Source organism: Silurus meridionalis, chromosome 26 (genome assembly GCF_014805685.1).
Source record: "Silurus meridionalis isolate SWU-2019-XX chromosome 26, ASM1480568v1, whole genome shotgun sequence".
NCBI lineage: Eukaryota > Metazoa > Chordata > Actinopteri > Siluriformes > Siluridae > Silurus > Silurus meridionalis.
In genome coordinates, this window is record NC_060909.1 from 6,646,630 (window position 1) to 6,670,291 (window position 23,662).

At 36.8% G+C, this 23,662-nt stretch overlaps 1 protein-coding gene across 2 annotated transcripts in view; it reads right to left on the bottom strand.

Moving 5' to 3' along the window:
- Positions 1-23,662, bottom strand: part of coro2ba (coronin, actin binding protein, 2Ba) — a 47,525-nt gene that overhangs the window by 14,258 nt on the left and 9,605 nt on the right. The window contains exons 1-2 of one of the 2 annotated variants that reach the window (XM_046840878.1): positions 9,076-9,224; positions 6,837-7,037 (exon numbers count right to left, since the gene is read on the bottom strand). In XM_046840878.1, the coding sequence (XP_046696834.1) occupies positions 6,837-7,037 (201 nt within the window). In that variant the 5' untranslated portion in view covers positions 9,076-9,224. Of the gene's footprint in view, positions 1-6,836; positions 7,038-9,075; positions 9,225-23,662 lie in introns of those variants that run through there. The other variant, XM_046840877.1, reaches the window with a different exon arrangement.

Consider the following 23,662-nt stretch of genomic DNA (forward strand, 5'->3'; position numbering starts at 1 on the left):
TGAACGGCTCTCTATCCATCCCACCCTTTATTTTCTTTCTTTGTCTCAAATGTCTTTCTTAGTAATTACCCATATCTTGAATGAAGGGCGTTCCCTCTATCACATCTCTTTCTCTTTCTTTGTCTCAATTTTCCCTAACGTGTATTCACTGGGTTTTGAGAATTAAGGAAAAGAGGACACACAGTGTCAGAAACAGAGTCACAGATGTATTGCTCAGAATCTAGCTTTTCCTCCACACACACCCTCATGGCTGTCTGTCACACTAATGAATTCACTCAACACCCCTTACTAAGAGTCTAAACCTGCAAGGCAAATCTTCATGATTACTGTAATTACTGTAGTACAATGAGTCTAGCCTTTTTCTTCAACAGCTTTGAGAACAACGAAGTTGCTTAGATTTTAATAAACAAAGAGTCTTTATTGATTTAAAGCACTTGAAACACTTCAATACAGTAAAATGTTATGTTCTTATGTAAATTGAGATATTTCTCACTTTTCAATGATGGAGGAGAGAAACAAGCTTGGCCATCATTATGCATAATAACTAAGCAGATATTTTCCAAAATAAATATTTTCCAGTAATCCACAAAACAGACCCATAAGCAGCCACTAACTTTGTCTCAGTTGTGCTTTCAATGAGAAAAACACCACAGTAGGAGATGTGAAATGTGAAATAAGTAAATGCATAGATGTAATAAATGTAGGTTTTTTGTTTATTTGTTGTAAAATAATGATTGAGAAAATCTTTGGGAGTCTTGTATTTTGTCTGTGTTTATCTCAACTTTGTCTTTATGCATTTATTCAATGTGGACATAAATACAAAAATATATAAGCATTACATTAGCTAACCCACTAGCTAGCATCTTCCAGAAGTACAAATGTAAATGTAAATGCCATCTTGTAAATTAATTTTCTTGTCCATTAGCACATATAATTTAGATAACTTGTGTGAAAGTTGAGCTGAGTTATGTTATAAAGTGTATTGTCATGAGCAGTTAGTTCAACATGCCAAACATGTAGCATTTCCATGAGAAAACCCCTGATATATAAATCCATAAAGCCTGAACAAATCTTTCCCCACTTTATAACATCTTTGATACATACAAAGTGCTAACATGATCCAAGCCTATATAAAGCTTTTACTGAGATCCACACTACAGTAAAGAACAGAGAACCCTATAAACTGAACTGATTCATATTTACCTTGCAGGCAAGAATTTCTCATTCGATTTTATTATCCACTGTTTAGAACAATAAATACACTTACTGGTGTGACCACATTTTACAAAAACACCTTCTGAGCTGGACAAGTTGGTAGACCACATTTGCTAAATGGAAAGTCCTGGTAGAAGAGAAAGCGAGAATTGCTGAGAAAAACGAAACAAAACTGTAGACATTTCTTTTTCTTCTTCTTTCTTTGTAAGAAAACAGTAGCTGGATAGAACTGGGTTGTGATGTTATAATTTTGTCCAGCTTGTTCAGTGATAGCTCTACAGATTCTTGTTGAAAAATCCTTGGTTTGACAAAACTAAAAACTGCCTTATGCCTACAAATAACTCTTTTAAGAGCACTTCAAGTTCTGAATATTTTTCTTGCTCATTCACTTGATATTCTTTCTTTAGTTACATATGCTGTGTTGACTGATGACCCGTGTTTCTCCTGGAACTTAAAATGACTTTAAGTGCAGAAAGCAACAAGTCTAAGTTAGCTTTGATATCCTCTAACCAATCCTATCCTGTGCAAACCTGGACAATCATAGTCACTAAAAGAGACAAACTACAAGCAACACAAGCAATTAATCACTTCCTGGTATAAAAATATGGTTGTTTATTTCTTTATGCTTATCATTTTCGCTTAATCATATCCAGCTTGTAAGGACTTCTAAGGACTACCACTCACCCCAGGTCTGGTGATCTTTTGAAATCTATTATACACTTGTTTCTGTTCAGTTTGTGGAACACCAATGTTGAGTGCAGATATTTTTGATTATCGTGCAAATTTATAAAACAAAGACAATGAAACGATATACACAAAGCAAAAACAAGTGAAAAGATAAGCGAGAGCATGAGCACAAAATAATAAAAACCAAGAAGCTATACACAAGTGATGATAATAATGAGCTGTAAATAGCAATCTGGTGTAGAAGTCATTTGACAATGTGGCTAAAGGAAAATGAAGTGTATTTGTCACCATTATCCTGACAAGTTTAATTATAACTTGTGGTTTTGTTCTTTATCTTCAAAATCAATTACTCTAATTCAATCATAACAAAAATCCTTTCTGTTTGATTGACATTCAGACTGATCTCATAACCATTTGACACAGCTTTTTTTTATGTACAGTAAGTGTTTTTTTTCAGTATGCTTTCTGGATCAAAAGTATAGAAAATTGCTACTAATCCCCTCAAATGTTGCTATTGTGTCCAAAACCTTTGTATTAAGCATTTGACTTTGTTGGGGTTGAAAAATCGTTTAGTTTCAAATTGTCCAAATCAGGAAAAAAGAACAAATGAAACAGTTGGTTTACTGAAATAAACATGTGCAAAACAGACCACAAACAATTTAGAAGTGATCAGATTTTTAAATCCCTTTTAAAAAGACCCCAAATGAGGTCTCTCATCAGGTTTTCATTATATTGTCCTTGATTCTGGTGTTCAAAGTCCAGTATATCCTGCTAAATGTGCTTCCCTTACTCCTCTGACTTTACTCCCATGTTCTGTTTGAAAAGATAATCATCAAGGATACGTACATTGAGAGGCATTCTGCAGCCCAAAATGCCACAGCCCTTCACCAGAGTCTTAACCAGATCCACAAAGATTTCAGCTTTGTGATTACCTAGAAGGCCTTAAACAACTGTGACAAAGCTGTTCCACACTGCTTTCTCTTTCCTAATAAGTTTCATTTGGAATTCCTTGCACTCCTATACAGATGCCATAAGGGTACTTGAAGGCTTTTGACTCCCTATCTACTGTAGACCTGCGACATCATTTTTATAAGAAAGAATTAGATGTACAGTGGTGACATCAGCACCTTCCAAGGGTCCACCAATAGCTCCTGCTTGGCAATGTTCCTCTCCATGGTGAAGCCAGTCTGGTGTTGCCAGTACTGTCTTTATGCCTTGGTGTCTCAAAGACAAAGAAAGCAGAAAGCATATCTCTATAATGTAATGTCTTCTGGTCAGAGTGATGCAAGAAGGATGCAAGCAGGAGGCTGGAATTTGTGTGTCACATTTTCTGCTAATTAACACTCCTCCCTTCATTCCTCCCAGGCGGATTATTGGCGTGCGCCACAGAGTAGAACATCATAGGGGAGCCGCACGTATCAGATTTAAAACACTGATGCTTACCTACAAAGCCAAAAATGTACCAGCACCTTTATACCTCAGAGACCTCATCACTCCTTGTACTGCACCACTCCAGCACTGCTCGACTGGTACCACCTTCTCCCAGGGTAAGATGTAAGTATACATTAAGGCTCTTCTCTGTTCTGGCACCGAGGTGTTGGAATGAACTTCCCCTAGATGTCCGAAGAGCGGATTCCCTGGCTATCTTCATGCGACGGGTGAAGAAAACAATAATCTGTACCATTTTTCACTCTTTAGGCATGTACTATTACTGTACATACTTAAAATGCATGATCTGATGACTAAGCTGAAATAGTCAGTAGCTGAATATAATATTCTGGAGATAAGAGCTTGCAGCAATGAAGCTTGTGTCAATTAATATAGACCCTGCTTATAGATCAGTGGAGGCTTTCCTTGGACAGAAATTGATATGTCTACTGCAGCATCAGGGAGATTTTTCTGGCTAATCGAGGCCTGGAAATTATAACTTTTATTCACTATGCCACATTACATGAATTTTATTTCTGTTTAATTAAACTATTCGGTATAAGTTTATTGTCTCTGTCTATGCCAACTACCGGTGGTTAAACCATTTTAAATGACATCATGCCACATGTTTTTAGTTTTTTCCCCCCTCTTTCCATTCCCCTTTTTTTGGATGTATGATGACAGTATGGGCATGTATTTCCATTCTATAATCTGAGACCTATTTCTGACATACACAGGTCCCTTTTCAGTACTCATTCTTTGCTCATAAGCTATGTTAAATCCTTGTGTCTGGTTCACTAATTCAAGATTAACTTCAGAGCTCGTTGCCATCTGATAACTCTCTAGGAAACTATTTTGTCTTCAATACTCAGCCAGAGTGTTGTAAAATAAGATCTGCCATTACAGAAATACCAGAAATGTAATGGTTTGAGACTGATAATGACTTTGGATTAGTTTTGTTAAAGCAGTGTTGATAAAATACATATGGAATTAATATATCTATAAACTCTATAAATAATCTATGAAAAAAGACATATTTAATGGGTTTCTTTTGATTTATACAGTAAATGTCCTAAAGGAATCTAAAGGTCCCTGACTATGGCCTTGTGAGTATCAGCGATATCATGGCCATAAAGACTTAAAGACTACTGGCTTACACTATTAACTTGCCACCATAACAATTGACAACTCCATTAAGTGTTTGCTCCTGGCTCTGTACATAATTTAAAAAAGGAGTGCAGTCCTGTAAACATAATAACAGTTAAAGCACTGGACACTGAAAGAAAACTGTTTCATTGGAACCATGAGTCTAATTGTGGGTTGTTTCTGTTTTTAAAGAAAATGTATGTACACTACATGTGTACACTACATGTACATCTGTGAAGGATAAAGAGCTTATTAATAAACATACAAGGCAAAAAAAAAAAAAATTTTTAGTGACATAAAAAAGAGATTTAACCTAGAAATCCAATCGAAGGGACCATAAATTGAGGCGACATACTGTAAATGCACAAAGATTGGTCAAAGCCACATGAGACAACTAAAACAAACTATAGAACTACACAATCTTCCATAGTCCATTGTTGGTTTCAAGTTCTTGAGTTTCCTCCTCCCTTACAAATCCTCAACAGTAGATGGATTGGCTACAATAAATTGCCTGTAGTTATGTGTAATTTTGTGGGTGTAAAGTGATGGACTGGCATCCTATCCATGGTGTATCACTGCCTCACACTCAGTGTTCCCAGGATGTACTCCAGATCCATTGCAGCTCTGACCAGGATAAAGCAGTTACTGAAGATGAACGATTGAATTAATGTAATAGAAATTGCAGGGTTTGGGAGTGTTTCTTAAAAACTTTAACATTAGTAATAATATCGCTTGCATTAAGGAAAAAAACTTGCTTTAATCACAATAATTTTATTCTGCCAATAGGATATTATTATTGTAATGACTGTAACAAATACATCTGTTCTAGTAGTTTTAGTCCTAGTATTCTACTTTATTCTGCAGTAAAGCCTGATGTTGAAAATAATAACAACAGGCAGAGAGGAGAAGAATGAATGACTAAGAAAGAGAATTAACATAAAGAATATATTAAAGAGAAATATATTAAATAAGCAAAAGAGAATAAAAAAAACGGATTAAAAAGCAAGAGATCAGTCACAACTCCTGTGGCGTCCCCAATAAAACTTAAACGGAAGTCAGGCAGCAATATTTCTCTCGCCATGCCATCATCTAGCTAAAGGCCTGGGAACCCAGCTGGAGGTAGACATCCTGCGGAATGAGCTCATTGATGGGACAATGCCCCAGAAGAGCCGTCCCGCTGCACCACACATCAGCAATGTGACTTTGAATGCTCACAAAAGTGCCATTGATAGCATGGCTTGAGAGCATGACCCAATGACCAGCGTGGCCGGATACAGGACTGTGAAGAAAACACAAGATGCAAGATGGATGGAGAAAGACCACAATCAAGATCATATTGTCATCTGTAAATGGCCTACAGTCACCATCTCTGTCACTGAGATTTGTCTCTTTAAAGACATGAATGCTCAGTTTACAGTCTCTGATCACGTTTTGGCTGATCACGCAGATTTATTCTGTTATGATCATAAGACTCCGGATATAAAAAACATACTCAAATGTCTTGTTTCTCTTTTGTCCCCTTGACAGCTATAGAATTATTCTAAAAATCTAAACAGCATGTCTAAAATAAATGCTACATTTCAAAGATGTCTGAATTTCTTTAAATAGAGCTCTGTGTTCACTTGGCTTTAATTGCAGAGCTCATTCTGTCCATAATCTCTGTGCTCTGTTCATGTTTTGTGCCTCAAAGTGGAGGCCAAAAGGTTATGAAAGACTTAAAAATAGTCTCAGTCTTTTCTTTTGTAAGAGTTTGCAAAAATGCGCGCTTTATCCCAATTGGTGGCTTGCTGCGTGTTTGACCAGTTAAGTTTTTATCTGCTCATAAATAAAAATTTAACGACTGATTTTGCGTAATGTAGTTGAGTGTAATGTAAGATATTTCACTTTGAAATGTAGTGAAGTCAAAGTAAAAGTCTCCCAAAACGGAAATACTTGCGTAAAGTACAGATATGTGAAAAAACTACTTAAGTACAGTAACAAATTACATTTACTTTGTTACTGCCCACCACTGCCTTTTAGGAAGCAAGAAACTCAACCATCTGAAGAATATACACTTTATGGATACAGGATATTTTCCACAAAGCAAAACAAACTAGAATCCTGAATCTTAAAGAGGCAGAAAACCATTTCTGCTCCAAACTCTTGACTGTTATTTATAGTTTGAAAACAAGTACAACCCTCATTCATTTCCAAACCAATAAAACTGGCGCTGAAGTTACACTTAAGTGAGCCACCAGTTCAGTGTAGATCTATGGTGTGGTTTAATTCTCCCATCGTGTTAATTTACATTCACTCCTGACAAAAAAAAAATGCAGAATGCCGATACTAGGTCAATATTAGCTGTCGGTGTCAAACGTTACCTGAATGACTGGGATAATGATAAACGCCCCTCCTCCTGCGCTCTCTGTCACTATGGCCAGGAACTTGCTGTTGACAGCACAGAAGTGGTTGTCATGGACGTTCTTGGTGATGGGGATGCCTTCGAAGCAATGCTCCCTGTTGCCAACTTTGCCATAAACGTTTCGAAACTTGGAGCTTCGGTAGGTCGGGCGCCATGACATCTGCACAACACAAACAGGAAAGCAGGAGAATCAGAACACTCATAAAAGCTGGATTATTTTCATTTCTGTCTTTTTTTTATAGCATTTGGTTGGGAATTTACAGCTCTTTAAGTGCGCTTTTTTCTTCTTCCAAAAAGAAGTATTTTACATCTGTTTAATTCAGTTGCCTGGTCCAAGCAAAAGACTATCAACATCCTGCACATTTATATCTCACACTCACTTGGTTTGTATTATAAAGGGTTTAATGATGATTATTTAGCTTATTAACTCAATCATTAAACTCTTTATAAGTCGAGCCAAGTGCACTAGTGCAGGAAAAAACAAAAATATGCAGTCTATCAATCAAAAGACACAGATCCACATGCAGAAACAGCGGTGTTGAATGATTTAAATAAATGAACACAAAAAATATCTACTTCAGCAGTGTGTGTGTGTGTGTGTGTGTGTGTGTGTGTGTGTGTGTGTGTGTATAAAATGTATAAGACACTAGACTTCTTTTTAATATACAATATCTAAATGTTTAAACAGCATAGAAAACAAGGTCAATACAAACCATTAGCTTGCATTATTTACATGCTTCAAATTGCAAAAAATTCGGAACTTTTATTTACAAGTGAACCTGTGCTCAAAGAAATTTGAAAGAGTACGGTACTCTATATTTAACAATTAAATATATCAAGTACCTGCTCCACATTGTATAATCACATTACAATGTATAAATGTAAATGATAAAATGAAAGTGTAAAATGTAAATTTCAATTTTTTTCCTATAAATGCTGGCTAGACCATTGCTGTGAGATAAGTTTCACATGGCATCTCAGGATTACCCAGATCAGCCAATTTCATGCACAAAAGGTTATATTAATTCCACACAGGATTTAAGCTGGTAATTTGAATTCATTTTCCAGTCTGTGATACTAAAAAGCTAGTCAAGCCCACCTTTACTTGCACAGGACACTAATAATGGCTCCTAAAACATGCAACGTGCCAAAAAAAAAAAAAAAAAAAAGGATTTGTAAGCAGGATTCCTGCACTAATGAGAGAGTTTGAGACTGTGCTGCCTAATACCACACAGAATTGGCCCAGACTCAGAAATAAAGCAAGAGGAAGTGTCATTCACAGTGATTTATCATCTCAGTTTGTCCCTGTTTGCATTCTCAAGGATGAAATCACTCATGATTACAGGTAAAAATGGTGTGTGCGAGCTTGTGTGTGAGCACGTGTGGGCCACACACGCTCTAGAGCTGCTATTATTCTGCAGTAACATGTGAGTTAGCATGCTAAAGAGGGGGTGGCTAATGATTTTGTTCTCTGCAGAGAAGACAGAAGAGGCAGACACATTAATCTGCATAGAACAAGACAGTTGGGCTCTCCTTCTTTCTTTCTCTAATACTGTGTGTGTGTGTGTGTGTGTGTGTGTGTGTGTGTGTGTGGTGATATAGTGGTGAGGACCATGTTGATGAAATATCTGACAGGTTTGACCTTGTGGGGACATTTAGCTGGACCTCATGAAGAAATTCTTTTTAAAAACTGTAATAAAACCTAAATCTGGTTGCATTTTAATTACTGAGGTAATTTTAGTAACAATTATTTAGATGGAATTTTATCATAAGGATGCTTAAACAAGTGTGTGTGTGTGTGTGTGTGTGTGTGTGTGTGTGTGTGTTTGTGTGCTTTCATGTGAATTGAACTTATAGATACAGTATAATGTCTTCCTGTTTCTTAGTAAATGATCAACATCCAAAAATAGCCTTGAGCTATAGAGAAGCATCCTGCTCACAAAGATATCTATTCATGTGTTATCACAGACATTTACTCAGACAATCCCCTGACACACACACACACACACACACACACACACACACACACACACACACACACACACACATACACACACACACTCACACAGCAGTCATATATCCTGCTCATGATCACTTACTTCACTGTAACCCCATTCACAGTGTAAAGTCTCTATATAAACCACTGCAGATGCATACATTAAACTCTTTTTGAATGTATCACTGAACCAGGATCTTACCTTTTAGCTGCTTTAATTTGTTTGTCTACAATCTTTAAGTTATGTCCCACAGAAGGAAATCTATCCTGTATACCCTCCAGCTCTTCAAGACCATCCAGTCAGTCGGCCTATTGCTTCTTACTGTCTTCCTTTTTCCTCTTTCCTCTCAGGCTTCTCCTGCACCCACCCTCTATCCCTCCCATCCCCTCTCTTTTTCCTCCCTCCCTTTGTCACAGCCCCAGCCCCAGCTGCAGCACTACTGTACTGGATAAATATTGCATATTCTTAACACTTTATTGAATATACCTCCGCTCGGCAAGCACTCTCTGCTCTCTCTTTTTCACTAAGTCTCTTGTTTGGTCTGCTTTTATCTCCTATGATTTCTTGAATCTTTTATACTATGCAGTCTTTGATGTTGAGAAAACACCTTAATGCTTCTTCCTTGTAATGGAGTCACTGAGATTCTACTGAACTTCAATTCCAGGTTTAATATCGAATATTTCTCATACTTAGTTATTATTACTAATACCAGACAACAACCTTTTTAAAAGTTCAGCATGTTTAGCAATATTAGGTTAGAAGCTGATGACATGGAAACCACTGAAATAAAAAAAAGACATAAAAAACAGACCTGAATTGCAAAAGAAAAACAAATTCTGTTGGAACAGCACTACAAGGGAAAACTCATTCAGAAGAGCAAAGTTAATCCGACAATAACTGCAGCAAAGCAAAGCAAAAAAAAAAAAAAAAATAAGAGGGGATGGGGGACTAACAGAAAAGCACAGCTTGTCAAAGGTACAGTAAAAGAATTAATAACAAAACGCAAGTTCTCCACATTTTCCTGCTTCGTCCTGAAGGAAATGGTGGCAATTAAATAATTTTTATGCAACATGATTTTTAAGGGCGTGGAAATTTAACACTTGAGTGTATAATAAAGGTATGTCGATTTCACTTAGAAGGCCTGCATGTGGTTTTCTTATGTGCCGAGCGTGTTTTTGCTGAACACTTAAGGGGAAATTTCAGCATAACCTCTTAAACTCTTAGAAACAACGTCAACTCCACACTTCCTCAACTAAATGCATGTGTTTTTCCTATAAGCTGCACTGCTCTTACTAAATAATTCATAGAAACTACGAATTAATGTGTTTTAAGATGGAAAACCGAATAATACGACAAGGTCAATTATTTCAAGCATAACCTGGCTCTTGACCAAAACTAACTGGAACCTATTTTTATGAATTCATCTTTTTGCTTGCTGTCGAAAGGCATGTATTGTTCCATGAAACATTCATGTAAATGTCATTTACACATCTGTTTTTGTATAAATCTGTTTCAGGTATATTTATTTTGCTACTTCTACTTTTTCTTTTCTTGATCTGATTTGCTAGTTTGCTAGTTTGTTAGTGACTGTTAGCTTTCTGCAGGCTTGTGATGCCTGATGTTCTCTGCATAAGAGCGAACTTGCTGACCCTAGCGGGATTATTCAGGCCTCCAGACAAAAATCTCTGCAGTATTGATTAAGTATTCAAAGCATCAAGTTGGAATAATGTATGGTCCATTCTGCTAACAGTGTGCATATTCAATACACAGTATGATTAAGCAGGTGTGTGTATGCACAGGTGGGTACATTCTTGTGCACTATGCACCATCATCAAGGATGAGAAAAACATTTCACTCTGCATGTGTGCTTGCTGAGTGCCAAAGCATTCCAGAGAATTCACTTGGTTTATTGATTTTTCCACATTTCGCCCTGCAGTCAGTGCTCTTATGCTGTTTTAGTCTCTATGTCTTAACTCTCTCTCTCTCTCTCTCTCTCTCTCTCTCTCTCTCTCTCTCTCTCTCAGCTGGACAGTGTAATAATACTAAACAAAGAAGTCAAAGGTTTCATTTTCAAAAGAAACGCTATGAGAATACAGAGTCTCCATGTATGTTATTAATATCTCAGATTCCATCATTAGACAAACCTGCCGTGCAAAACTCCAACCACTTTAAAAAACAAAACATCACCTTGAAGTCCTGTCTGATCTCTGAAGCATAAACAAACAGATCTTTGATAATACTGCTGCTCTTGATTGTAGTATGGGCATCCCCAAAATCTCGCTTTCTGTTGGCAATCAACAAAATGGATCCTTGAAAAACAGGGGTAAATGACTTTGGCCCAGGCAGACTGCCAAACCCTGTAATCATTCGTAACCATTTCATAAAAATAACTGGATCTCTTAAAGCACTCAAATTAAATCTCTTTCATAGAGTGCCACTCACATTCATGAGAGGAAGCATGTGTCTGGGTTGTTTGTAACAGAAAACTAAAAGTGAGTGAAAAGCCTACATTAGGCTGCAATCAGCCCCTTGCAATGCTACTGTTTAGGGCTTTTGCAAAAACCTCAGAGTCCCAGCTGTGGACCCTCTGTCCTTAAGGAAAGGAGACACTCCGGAGATGGCGTTTCCTCTCAGCATGTGATAACTAACATAGATCTAGAGATCTATCTTTTTTGGCAGCTTTCACTCCAGCTGTGGGGCTGAGCTACTCTTGTGAGCTCAGTTCATGCTAGAAGAGAGCCAGAAAACACAATGCCCACTGACACTATGCACTTTGGGGATTTGGTTCACCACTAAAGGCTGACAATGCAATACCACACACAGTTTTTAATGCCACTAGGAACATCAACACAAACTGTACAAGCTCAACTACAACCAGAACAAAAACTAAAGATAGTAGCATTAGTCAAATACTTATAATGGATAGTTATGGAACATGGTTGCATTTGGAAAAAGCATGTTCACATGTAGTGGTTTTTTTTTTGCCTACATTAGAAATTTTCCATTGCCCCCAAATGTAATGCAGTTATTCAATCTTAAATCTAATACATTTCTTTTAACCTGCAAACATTGTTAATTTCGACCCAAGAAATTCCCAAAGAAAGTTCCAAAGAAAACAAAAGAGGACTTCAATATACTTCTTTTAGCAGTCATTTATGCAAGTGGAAGCGACAACTCATTCTCATGATACTAAAATTACTCCCTGTTATGATGATTTGTGTTGTAGCACCAGTTCCCTAAGGAGCATTCACACACACACACACACACACACACACACACACACACACACACAGACACACAAACACGCTGATATGGATTAACAAGTCCGGGTGAAATGCAAGCTCAAGTAGCATGTAAATTCCTCTCTTACTCTCCAAGTCCTATTCTGATACTGAACACCAACGGGACACAGCTGATACAGGGTTAGAGGATGAGCTTATTGTGTAAAAGTACTGTATATTTCTGGGCATGAAATGGCTTTAATTCCAAATTTAATAGAACAAATATGCAAGAATACAGCGACTCATGGACAGGCAAAAATATAAATGCATTAAAATATTGCAACTGAAAAAATTATTAACAAGCAAATCTTTTTTCATACTATGTAAACCTGCAATGCCTTCAAGTACTCAAAATGCAATTTGTGAGTTCTCTACAAGCAGATAAAGGAGAATAGCAGGTGTCCTTGAGGTATCAAAAGCCTAGGAGATGAAGAAAAAAATACACACTGCTAAAGCTGGTGGTGTGCGTAGCAGTTGGTCAAGGACACACACTCCTTGAAGGAGGGGATCCTCCCTATTGAAACTAAAACACATTTACCCTCCAGCTTTTACCTCAGCCTGTCAGTCATTTACATCTATTAATCTGCATGATTTTTATCAGTATTAGAATGCTGAGGATGGAGCCACCAGGCACGAGGAAAAGTGGAAGGCCAAAGAGGAGGTTTATGGATGTGCTGAGGGAAGACATGCAGGTGGTCATTTTGAAAGAGGCAGATATAGACGACGGTGATATGGAGACGGATGATCCATTGTGGCGACCCCTAACGGGAGCAGCCGAAACTAGAAGAAGAATTTGCTTGAGCTTCTGAATACATTTTCCCATATAATAAGACTGCATATTTAGTCTATTTCATTTACCTGATCAATTAATCTATTAAATGCTTAATATTGTCACAACAGGAATGTGATAGCAAAATTTAAAACATGTTTTCGATGTCTGCTTCTGTTGTAAAACTTAATTTTACAAACTACAATGGCTTAGCTGAGTGTTTAGCATACGCTTTATTGTCAGTTTTGGCTTTTTGATTCTTGAAATAAATGCAAAAGAAAGAGTCAAGAATCTGTTTAGCAAGTTTACACTATTATGATTGTTTTTATCAGCAGCCTGTTGGTCAAACATTACAATCATTACAATTCTAATCGTTACACAAATTCACAAAACTTATTATCAGGAACTGATTTATCTAGCAAGCAAACCTGGTGGTGAAAAATTTCAATAAGCTATATAAAGTAGACTAGATCATGCATTGAACTTACATAAAGCAATGTTAGCTAAAACAGTACCAGAGCCAGGTGTCAGACACTCCAGTTGATTATTTGTATGAATTGTATCTAATGTCTAATATATGTGTGTATAATGAAATTAAATAAAATGTTAAATTTTTTTATATGTGTGTATCCATAACATCAGTGCGCATTTGTAAGAAGGGAGTGTGTAATGAGCTGGGTAACAGATGGACTAATGAGGATTACTGTCTGTGTAAGTGTATGTTAGATGAGGGAAGGAGACAAAGGGACAAAGATGAAGTGAGAGAGGATGAAGAGGTAATTAGGTAGTAATGGATATGAGGGGCAGGGTGTTTGGAAAGACCTTCATGGCCATCACAGTGACAGACAGAGAGCATCATGCTGAGATTCACCTGTCAAACTATCAGTCAGTTTGTCAATCACTTAATCGAGTCAGTTTAAAGTAGACACAGCCATAATAGAAATTTGATTAGTCAAAATGTTAAACACCAACTTTTTATTAATCACATTTTAATGTATGTTAAAATATTGCACATTGTTATGTTGCTCTGATCAGAAATTGATCTGTGATTCACTACGTTTTAGATTAGTTAATCAAATCTTCACAGGTTAGCAAACTCTGCATTGCCAATGGTGCACCACCAGCAACATAAAACGAGCACCACTTGGAATGAAAACCATCTGGGAGACAGCTCAAGAGAAAAGCTCAGACGTGGCAGTTTGCCTGAAAACAACCACCAAACACACACCCAACCACCCACCCACATGCATACACAGAGCACTCGGGTTGTTATTAGACCAGAATTATTCTTAGATACTAGATCTCTGATTTCCTTACACTAGTTTAATTTTTAACTAAATTTTTACTAGTCCATAAATGAGCTCAATCTATTGCTAATTCTCTGTCCACATGGTAGCACCAGAAAATGTAGATGCATTGTGCAATACCACTTTAAATTCCAATTCAGCACTTTTTTAAATTGTCAACAGGGATAAATGCACACCATTCACCTTAACTGTTAATTTCTGTAAAGCTGCTTTGAGACAATGTCTGTTGTGAAAAGCGCTCTAGAAATAAACTTGACTTGACTTGACTTGCTTAGACTGCTAATCTTTTGCCATTACTCACATTTTTTGAAATTCTATGTAATATATATTGAATAATTTAATAAAATAAGAAAAGTTTATCTTGACCATAATTTATTTTGTTTCATTTTAAAGAAATAATTTTCAAAACAGATTATTGCCCGACTTCTGTGCCTGCTGTTTCTGGCTCTCTGTATTGGAGAACAGGCTGGTTCTTCATGCTGGAGTGAGGAATGAAGCTTCAGGGATTCGACTAGCCCTGATACACACCATCTGTCCTGGGACATCAAGCCAAAGACCACATCTGTTCCGTAAACACACCTTTTCTATTCTCTTTTCCATTTTACAAGATTGCAGTGGGGTCCCCCTATAATTAAATGGTTACGTCAAAACAGTAGGGCTGAAATTTAGTTTGCATCTTGAACTGGCAGAAGCAGAAAATCACTGTAGATGATCTTTTGGAGAAAAAAAAATAATGTCCTGACTTTATCTTGTCATAGAATTTATAAAAACAAATCACAGTTAAACTCTGGACATTAACAGAGAGCTATGAAAATGAAATCTGGAGCTAGATACAGTCACCTTCCTCAATGTCATGTTAGCATGTTGTCTTCTTGTTGTTTTTTGTTGGCTATTTTCCAAGCCTATTGGTGTCTCATATGATGATGCCAATACAGCATGCACACATTTGGTACACTTACAGTTAGGCACAAGCTGATGTTAAATAGTATACAAGGTTTAAATTTACATGTACACTTACGCATTTGGTAGATGTTCTTATCCAGAGCAATTTACAGTTATACAACTGGGCAGTTATATAATTAAGCAGACAGTTGAGGGCCTTGCTCAAGGGCCCAGGAGCTGCAGATTACTTTATTAAATGGCTTGGACAACAATTATCAAATCTAGTAAAGGAATAATAGGGCATTTGGAAATTGCCACATCTGTATAGTGTATAGGTGATAAACACCAAAAGAAAGTGACAACTTTTTTTTTTATAAAAAACAGTGAGACTGGAGTCTCCTGCAGCTTGGTGATACTTGGGAGGGGATTTGAACTCATGATCTTCCAAGCAGATACCCAATATTTGAACCACTGAGCTGAAACTTCCTTAGATCATTAGAAGACCTAATAATGGGTCATAAGAAAACGTCCATACGACTTTTTAAGCAGTTTAAACAACAATGATCAAATCTAGTAGATTAACCCAGGTTTTGCATATATCCACATTTCTATAGTGTATGGATGATAAATACCAACAAAAACTGACACATTTTCCAGTAATTACAAAAAAGGCTGTACTTCTCTCAGGTCCAATCAATTAATATTTGATAAATTTTTTTCTAGCATTTTTATAATACAATTATAATGAGAAAATTATTAATTTAAAACCTATGGATTTTAGATATTTCAAGTCCTTACAACTGTAGTTTTTCATTTGCATTTGCATTCACTCACTTTTAGTAAGTGCAGTATCCTGGTCAGGATTGATATGAATCAGAATCTTATCCTAGTAATACTGTATGTTAGGTTGGAATTGACCCTGAATGGGATGCTGATTCACCACAGGGCATCTGGAGTCATTATATCTGAGCCAGTCCACTTGCTGGTAGGTTTATGGGAGGTGTAAGGAAACCTGGGGATCTCAGAGAAAACCAGGTTGAGAATCATTGATTGGATTAACCCTATACATTGTTTTTTCAGAAATCGGGCTGAACATTTTTCGGCTTAAAACCTGGAATATTTTACTACGATCTTTGTTTATAGCCAATATAAACTCTACCAGGGTGGGGTGGACGTGCCCATTGTATTTTAACCAGTCCCATTTAATGCCATCAGCTGCTGTATTACTTTTTATCAGTAAACGCAGTCTTTGAGCCCCATCTGGTTGTGTTTACTCTGTGCTGGAAGAGGAGGAGAGGAGATAATTGATTTCACTTCAGTGCCAAGGATATGCTGACGTGCCGTAACTGTAAAACCGCAGGGCCTATCCAAGTGAGATGAGTTTGCTGATGACCCATTTACACCATGTCGCTATAGTGCAGCACTGCACTTTTACCAGATTATAAACTGTAAGGACTTCCTCTCTTAACAAAGACAAGGGCAAAGATGCATGTTTTATGGCAGCTCAGCATTAATTTATTCATAAATCTTCCTAGAGTGCCCTTGTAGGTTAGAGCACTGTAAAGTTTGAGTGCCCAGGGTAAAACAGAAAATTGAAAAATGACATAATCTGACATAAGTCCATGCTTTTGAGTGGCACTCAGTGTGTGTCTATAATAGGTTATACCAGGTATAATTTCACTGGAACTGATCTTGTCTGTTTCATAATGAATGTGTGCACTAGTGTCATGTGACCCAGTCCTACTTTATATCAATCTCTAGTAATCGCTCAGTTACATGATGGATTGGTGATGCCAGAACATAAGGCGCTTCTAGAATTAATATATGTCTCAGAGACAATAAAAACAACAAAAAACACAAAGCAGCAAATGCTACAAAATGACTAATGCTAATAATCCATTTAGAATAAATAATGCAAAACACTGTGCTGTGTTCTGTCAGCTTGTAAGATAGTGTCTGTTGCATCCTTCATCATCTTTATAATAACATCCTGTAAATAGCACATTAGCTATTCTTTTAGCATTCACTGTCATGCTAAAATGTTACTTTTTTGATTGTTAAAAACAGTGTTATTATTAGTGGTATTCATAGTGTTAATAATGTTATTATTAATAGTGTTTATAAGAAATTATATTTCTTCCCCTGGTCACTACATTGGCATACCTTGCCTGTTTAGTTTTCATTGATTTATATGATTAAGAATACTAAACCGTTTTAAAGATGTGATCATGTAATTGTGCTAATTTTTGCTGTAATATGTATTTGTGTCTATTCTCACAAACATATTTTTGCTTTTGGCTATTTTTTATATATTCATTTTATGTCCATGACTTTAAATGTCCAAAAGGTTATTGATAATTAAACAACTGTTGTTACCCAGTCATATTTATATTTTGCTATAGAGATATATATACGTATTTAGTATATATTTTTTAACCTCCACAAACCTTGTGAGCACATTTATCATACAAATGATCAAGCCTTCCTGTGGGCTCAGGATTTCCATTGTGTACAGAATTCTTTGTTCTCACCTTCTGTATTCAGAACAAATGCCTGACAGAATAATGTTAAGACAGAATAATATCAATTAAATCGCACAAAACACGCTGTAAGGCAAACAGGCAGCAAACGAGGAGAGAAGGAGGATCTAAATATTGCCAGTGGATGTGCACATTCAAAGGTTTGAACTTTTCATGGATTTCCCCGATGGCAGTTTTTAATGTGCAGTCCCTACAAAATGCTAGAGGCTGCTCAGGAACATTCAGTTTCACCAGGCAGTTTTTTCCTGTCTTCAGGGAAATAGAAACCTTGCTTGTTTAGAGAAAAACCTATCCTCATAAACCATAGTGCTTTCTGAACCCCTTCGGCACACTCTTTCTTTATTCACCTGTCTGATATGCAGCTGCCTCGTGCTTATTGCAATAAAAAAAAAAGAAATTAAGCAGACTAGCTACGTTTTTTTATGGTTAAAGCAAAGGCTTATACAAATCCACTATTTTTATTTTGTTTTATTAGTGTTAATAAACAACTGTGAAATACCTGTAAAAATGTACTTGAATTAAAAATCCCACAAGGCTACAAATTACATTTCCTGTTTCCTGGTACTCTATTTATTCTGCAGATGAAAACAAATAACTTGGTGCAGTCAAGATACACTTTGATAAATCTGTATCATTTTACACTATGCAAGGAGTTTTAAAAATGCACTCATGTAGATTAACTACAGACTCTGGTAACAAGAGCAGGCAGCGATGAAGCTCATATCCGCCGGCCAAATCTTGATTTTAGCTCAATGAGTGGTGGATGCTGTGTGCATTGCAGTGGCAGATTTCTGATTCAGGAACTGCTTAAAATTATTCACCAGGCTACCATGTGTGGGCTTGGATAAAGATGTGCAACCCATGGCACTGATTACACTCTGTTTTTAAAATAATATACTGTGGCACAATACAAAGATGTTATTTTAGCTTTATTTAGCTTAAACATAACCTAGGAAGGAATTCCTTCAGGAGCAGGCAGGAGAGGAATGAAGCAGTCTTACACAAGCCTTTACATTTCATTTACAGTGTGACACAAGCAAAATGTCAACGCTCTAAAAAGTAACATTTTAAAAAGCATAATAAAATAATATGTATTAGATAACTAGTTATGTATCCTATGCAACCACTACTCCAGGGGTGATATATGAAACATGTGGGAATATAATTTCCTTGCATTGAAATCTCTGTGACTCTCTAGCATTGCTTAAGTTATTTTTCACTATTGTTCACACACTCACAAACAGACACTTCTTGTCCCTCCTCAATCCCACCAGCTATCCCTGCCCCCTATGTCTTTCTCACCAATGCAATCTCTGAGAAAAAAAAACGTCTTGGCGCAAAGACGAGGTGCAGGACGCCTCAAAAACAGCACTGAGAGCCAGAGAATGTTGGAGAGGAATGTGAACTCATACTTCTCTCTCTTACTCGCTCACTATCGCACACCCACACAACCATTGCATATGGTGCCAACATGATCTTGTGGCTAATTTATAGAATTGCTTATGAGCAGGAGTGATTTATTTGACAATTAATCATAAAGCATGCCTGTCCTTAAATCACCAACACACTGCAATACACACTTAGAGAACAGAACGAGAACAGAACGAGAACAGTGGCACTGGGAGGAAAGAAGATAAGATATACCATTATTCGTCCCACAGTGGGGAAATTTTTGAAAGAATACATTACAGAGCATTATGCATCTAATTAGCTCATTGTTTAAAAAAAAAAAAAACCAAAGAAATGCACCATAATTATATTATTTATTTGGCTTTATAGTTGCTCAATACTTAATTCACAAAGCGGTTTTGCAGAAATCTGGATGTAGAATTAAGTTGATACTGAGCAACCTACTGGCAGCAAACACACGGAAAAAATCACAAGGAAAAAATCACAAGAAAAACTTATAAGATAACAAAAAAGGGGACCATTAATGATTTTATGCTCTAATTATCATTTACAGTATCACACAAAAGTGAGTACACCCCTCACATTTCAGCAACCATTTTAGTATATCTCCTCTAAGGGACAATACTATAGAAAGTAATCTTGATAACAGCTGTACATCATGTAACCATGCAAATCCAGATTTTGTCTGATTTGATCTTTAATTAGATCGGTTACAACCTGAAACTGAGCCAGCAACCTGAAACTGTACCAAGTACACTGTGTCTTGCCTAAAGTCAAGCATGGTGGTGGCAGCATCATGGTCTAAGGTAGCATGAGTGCTGATAACGTCCCCAAACACGCCGCCAAGATGACAACTGACTTGCTGACGAAGATGAAGTTGATAAAGTGGCCAAGTATGTCTTCAGACCTGAACCCTACTGAGCACCTGTGGGGCATCTTCAAGCGAACAGTGGAGAAGCACCATGTGTCTAACATCCAGCAGCTCTGTGATCTTATTATGGATCTTATTAAGGATTAAAAGAGAATCCCAGCAACAACCTGTGCAGCTCTGTTGAATTCCATGCCCAGGAGTATTAAGGCAGTGCTATTTATCAATGGTGTTTACACAAAATATTTACATGTTGGACACAGTTTTAACATGTTCACTTAGGGTGTACTCATTTTTGTTGCCAGTTATTTTGACAATAATGGCTGTATGTTGAGTTGTTTTTAGAGGACAGTTAATCTGTACTGCAATACAAGCTGCACATTGACTACACTAAAATATATCCAAGTTTCATTTCTATAGTAATGTCATGTGAGAGCATACAATAATATAGTTGCTAAAATGTGAATGGTTTACTCACTTTTAGTGTCCTGTTGATATACGTAACTTAAAACACCATAATTACTTTCAAACATTTTACAAGAATATTTTGTCTTAATGCTCTATGTTGAGTTTGGTTTCAATAATAATAAACATACATTGTAAATTAGAGTATTAAAAACTTGAAAAGTATTATTTAAAGGTAAAACAGATAAAACTGTGTAAGTTTGCGACTAAATATTTGAATCGACTGACAGCCCTTATATATCTAGCATCACAATTTGGCTATTGTAAAACTCGCCCAAATCCATACCCTTGCCCATTTTTTCTGCTTCCAACACATTAACTTTGAGGACAAAGTTTTACTTGCTGCCTAATAAATCTCAGCCACTAACAGTCACCAAGATGAAGAGATCATCATTGATATTCACTCACCGGTTATAATGTTATAATGTCATAATCTGTGTGTTAAAATGTATTATAGAACTACACAAGAGAACAACGCAAGAGAAAATTATTCTAGATTCAAGAACCATACATTCAATGAAACATATATTTGTTTCTATAATAGTTTAGATGATTATAGGAAACATAATTTTACTTTTTTACTAGATTGCAGATTGAAAGTATGTTGGAACAAGAAATTCTGATTTGCTGTATTTCTTTGAATGTCTGAAAAAAAATCTATTTAATGAAATTTAGCAGGCTGGTTAGCTTTAATGAAACTTAGGTATGTAAATGTTTTCTGAGGAATTGAGTGATAGGAAAATACAGTAAATATATACTATACTGTTATATAAGATGCATGGCCAAAGCCAGTCTTTTTACATAGCCATGAGTGCAGTGCATTCTAATGAACTTTGATTTGGAAAGATCTTTAGTTAAAAACAGAGCTCTTTGTGTCTGAGATTTTTTTTTTAGACCAACAACAAACCAACATCCCCACTGGGTTTCCATAGTAACTACGAAGGGAATCCTGATGACCAAATTCAATAGAAAACACTCAAATGACTCAATAGATGGATTTCAACGTAAATAGAGGAACCATGTGAAACTGAAACAAAAGCTTGACAGTGTGGGCGGTGTGCAATACAGTAACTGGCATACCAGAATGAGTCTGGCTATACTGCAGTACCCCACATGGCCTCATTTATAAACTTTAAGTTGTTGTTTTTTAAAGCAATTGGTGAAACACACTCGATTGTGTTTTTCTAATGATCAGACTGGCACCATTATGAATTGAAGAAGATTTTAACCATTTACATCTAAAACAGGTTTAGTCTAGTTAAAGAGCTAAATGTTATTTGAGTCTAGATTAATAACAAGGCAAATGTTGCTTTTTGTATCCAGTCATGGCCAAAATTGTTGGCACCCCTGGAATTTTTCCAGAAAATCAAGTATTTCTCACAGAAAAGTATTGCATTAACACATGTTTTGCTATACACATGTTTATTTCCTTTGCGTGTACTGGAACAAAACAAAAAAAGGGAGAAAAAAAGCTAATTTGACATAATGTCACACAAAACTCCAAAAATGGGCTGGACAAAATTGTTGGCACCCTTTAAGAATGTGGATAAATAAGATTGTTTCAAGGATGTGATGCTCCATTAAACGCACCTGGGGCAAGTAACAAGTGTGGGCAATATAAACATCACACCTAAAAGCAGATAAAAAGGAGAGAAGTTCACTTAGTCTTGCAATATGTGTGCCACACCAAGCATGGACAACAGAAAGAGCAGAAGAGAACTGTGTGAGGATTTGAGAACCAAAACTGTGAAAAAATGTCAACAATCTCAAGGTTACAATTCCATCTCCAGAGATCTAGATTTGCCTGTGTCCACAGTGCGCAACATTATCAAGAAGTTTGCAACCCATGGCACTGTAGCTAATCTCCCTGAGCATGGACGGAAGAGAAAAATTGATGAAAGGTTGCAACGCAGGATAGTCCGGATGGTGGATAAGCAGCCCTAAACAAGTTCCAAAGGAATTCAAGCTGTCCTGCAGGCTCAGGGAGCATCCGTGTCAGCGCGAACTATCTGTCGACATTTAAATATAATAAAACGCTATGGAGGACCCCACTGCTGACACCGAGACATAAAAAAGCAAGACTACAGTTTGCCAAAATGTACTTGAGTAAGCCAAAATCCTTCTTGGAAAATGTCTTGTGGACAGATGAGACCAAGATAGAGCTTTTTGGTAAAGCACATCATTCTACTGTTTACCAAAAATGGAATGAGGCCTACAAAAAAAAGAGCACAGTGCCTACAGTCGAATATGGTGGAGGTTTAAAGATGTTTTAGGGTTGTTTTGCTGCCTCTGGCACTGGGTGCCTTAAATGTGTGCCAGGCATCATGAAATCTGAGGATTACCAAAGGATTTTGGGGCATAGTGTAGGGCCCAGTGTCAGAAAGCTGGGTTTGCATCCGAGATCTTGGGTCTTCCAGCAGGACAATGACCCCAAACATACTTCAAAAAGCACCCAGAAATGGATGGCAAAAGTGCTGGAGAGGTCTGAAGTGGCCAGCAATGAGTCCAGATCTAAATCCCATTGAACACCTGTGGAGAGATCTTAAAATTGCTGTTGAGAAAAGGCACCCTTCCAATATGAGAAACCTGGAGCAGTTTGCAAAGGAAGAGTGGTCCAAACTTCCGGGTGAGAGGTGTAAGAAACTTAGTGATGGTTATAGAAAGTAACTGATTTCAGTTATTTTTTCCAAAGGGTGTGCAAGCAAATATTAAGTTAAGGGTGCCAACAATTTTGTCCAGCCCATTTTTGGAGTTTTGTGTGACATTATGTCAAATTTGCTTTTTTTCTCCCTTTTTTTGTTTTGTTCCAATACACGCAAAGGGAATAAACATGTGTATAGCAAAACGTGTTAATGCAATACTTTTCTGTGAGAAATACTTGATTTTCTGGAAAAAATCCAGGGGTGCCAACAATTTTGGCCATGACTGTATCTAATACAGGGAAATAACTGTATTTTTCAAATTTCAGAATATATTGATTGTTGTAAATAAACTTAAGACCTTATGCTCTGTGTTGTTTCCCTGAACACACCACCGTGTACAAATATGGCCACCTGAGATTTCACTTCCCAGCAACAGACTCACTTTCACATTCACCCGATTATTAATTGTCTACACCATTATTTACAGCTGTAGGCATTCACTACTTTCCACATATTTGTGACAATGTCTTTTGTGAAGTAATGCTCTAAACTACTTTTCTACACTACTGACTTACTAAGATGTTCTTGATTTTAATTTCTGTTTGTACCTGTTTTTGAATTTTT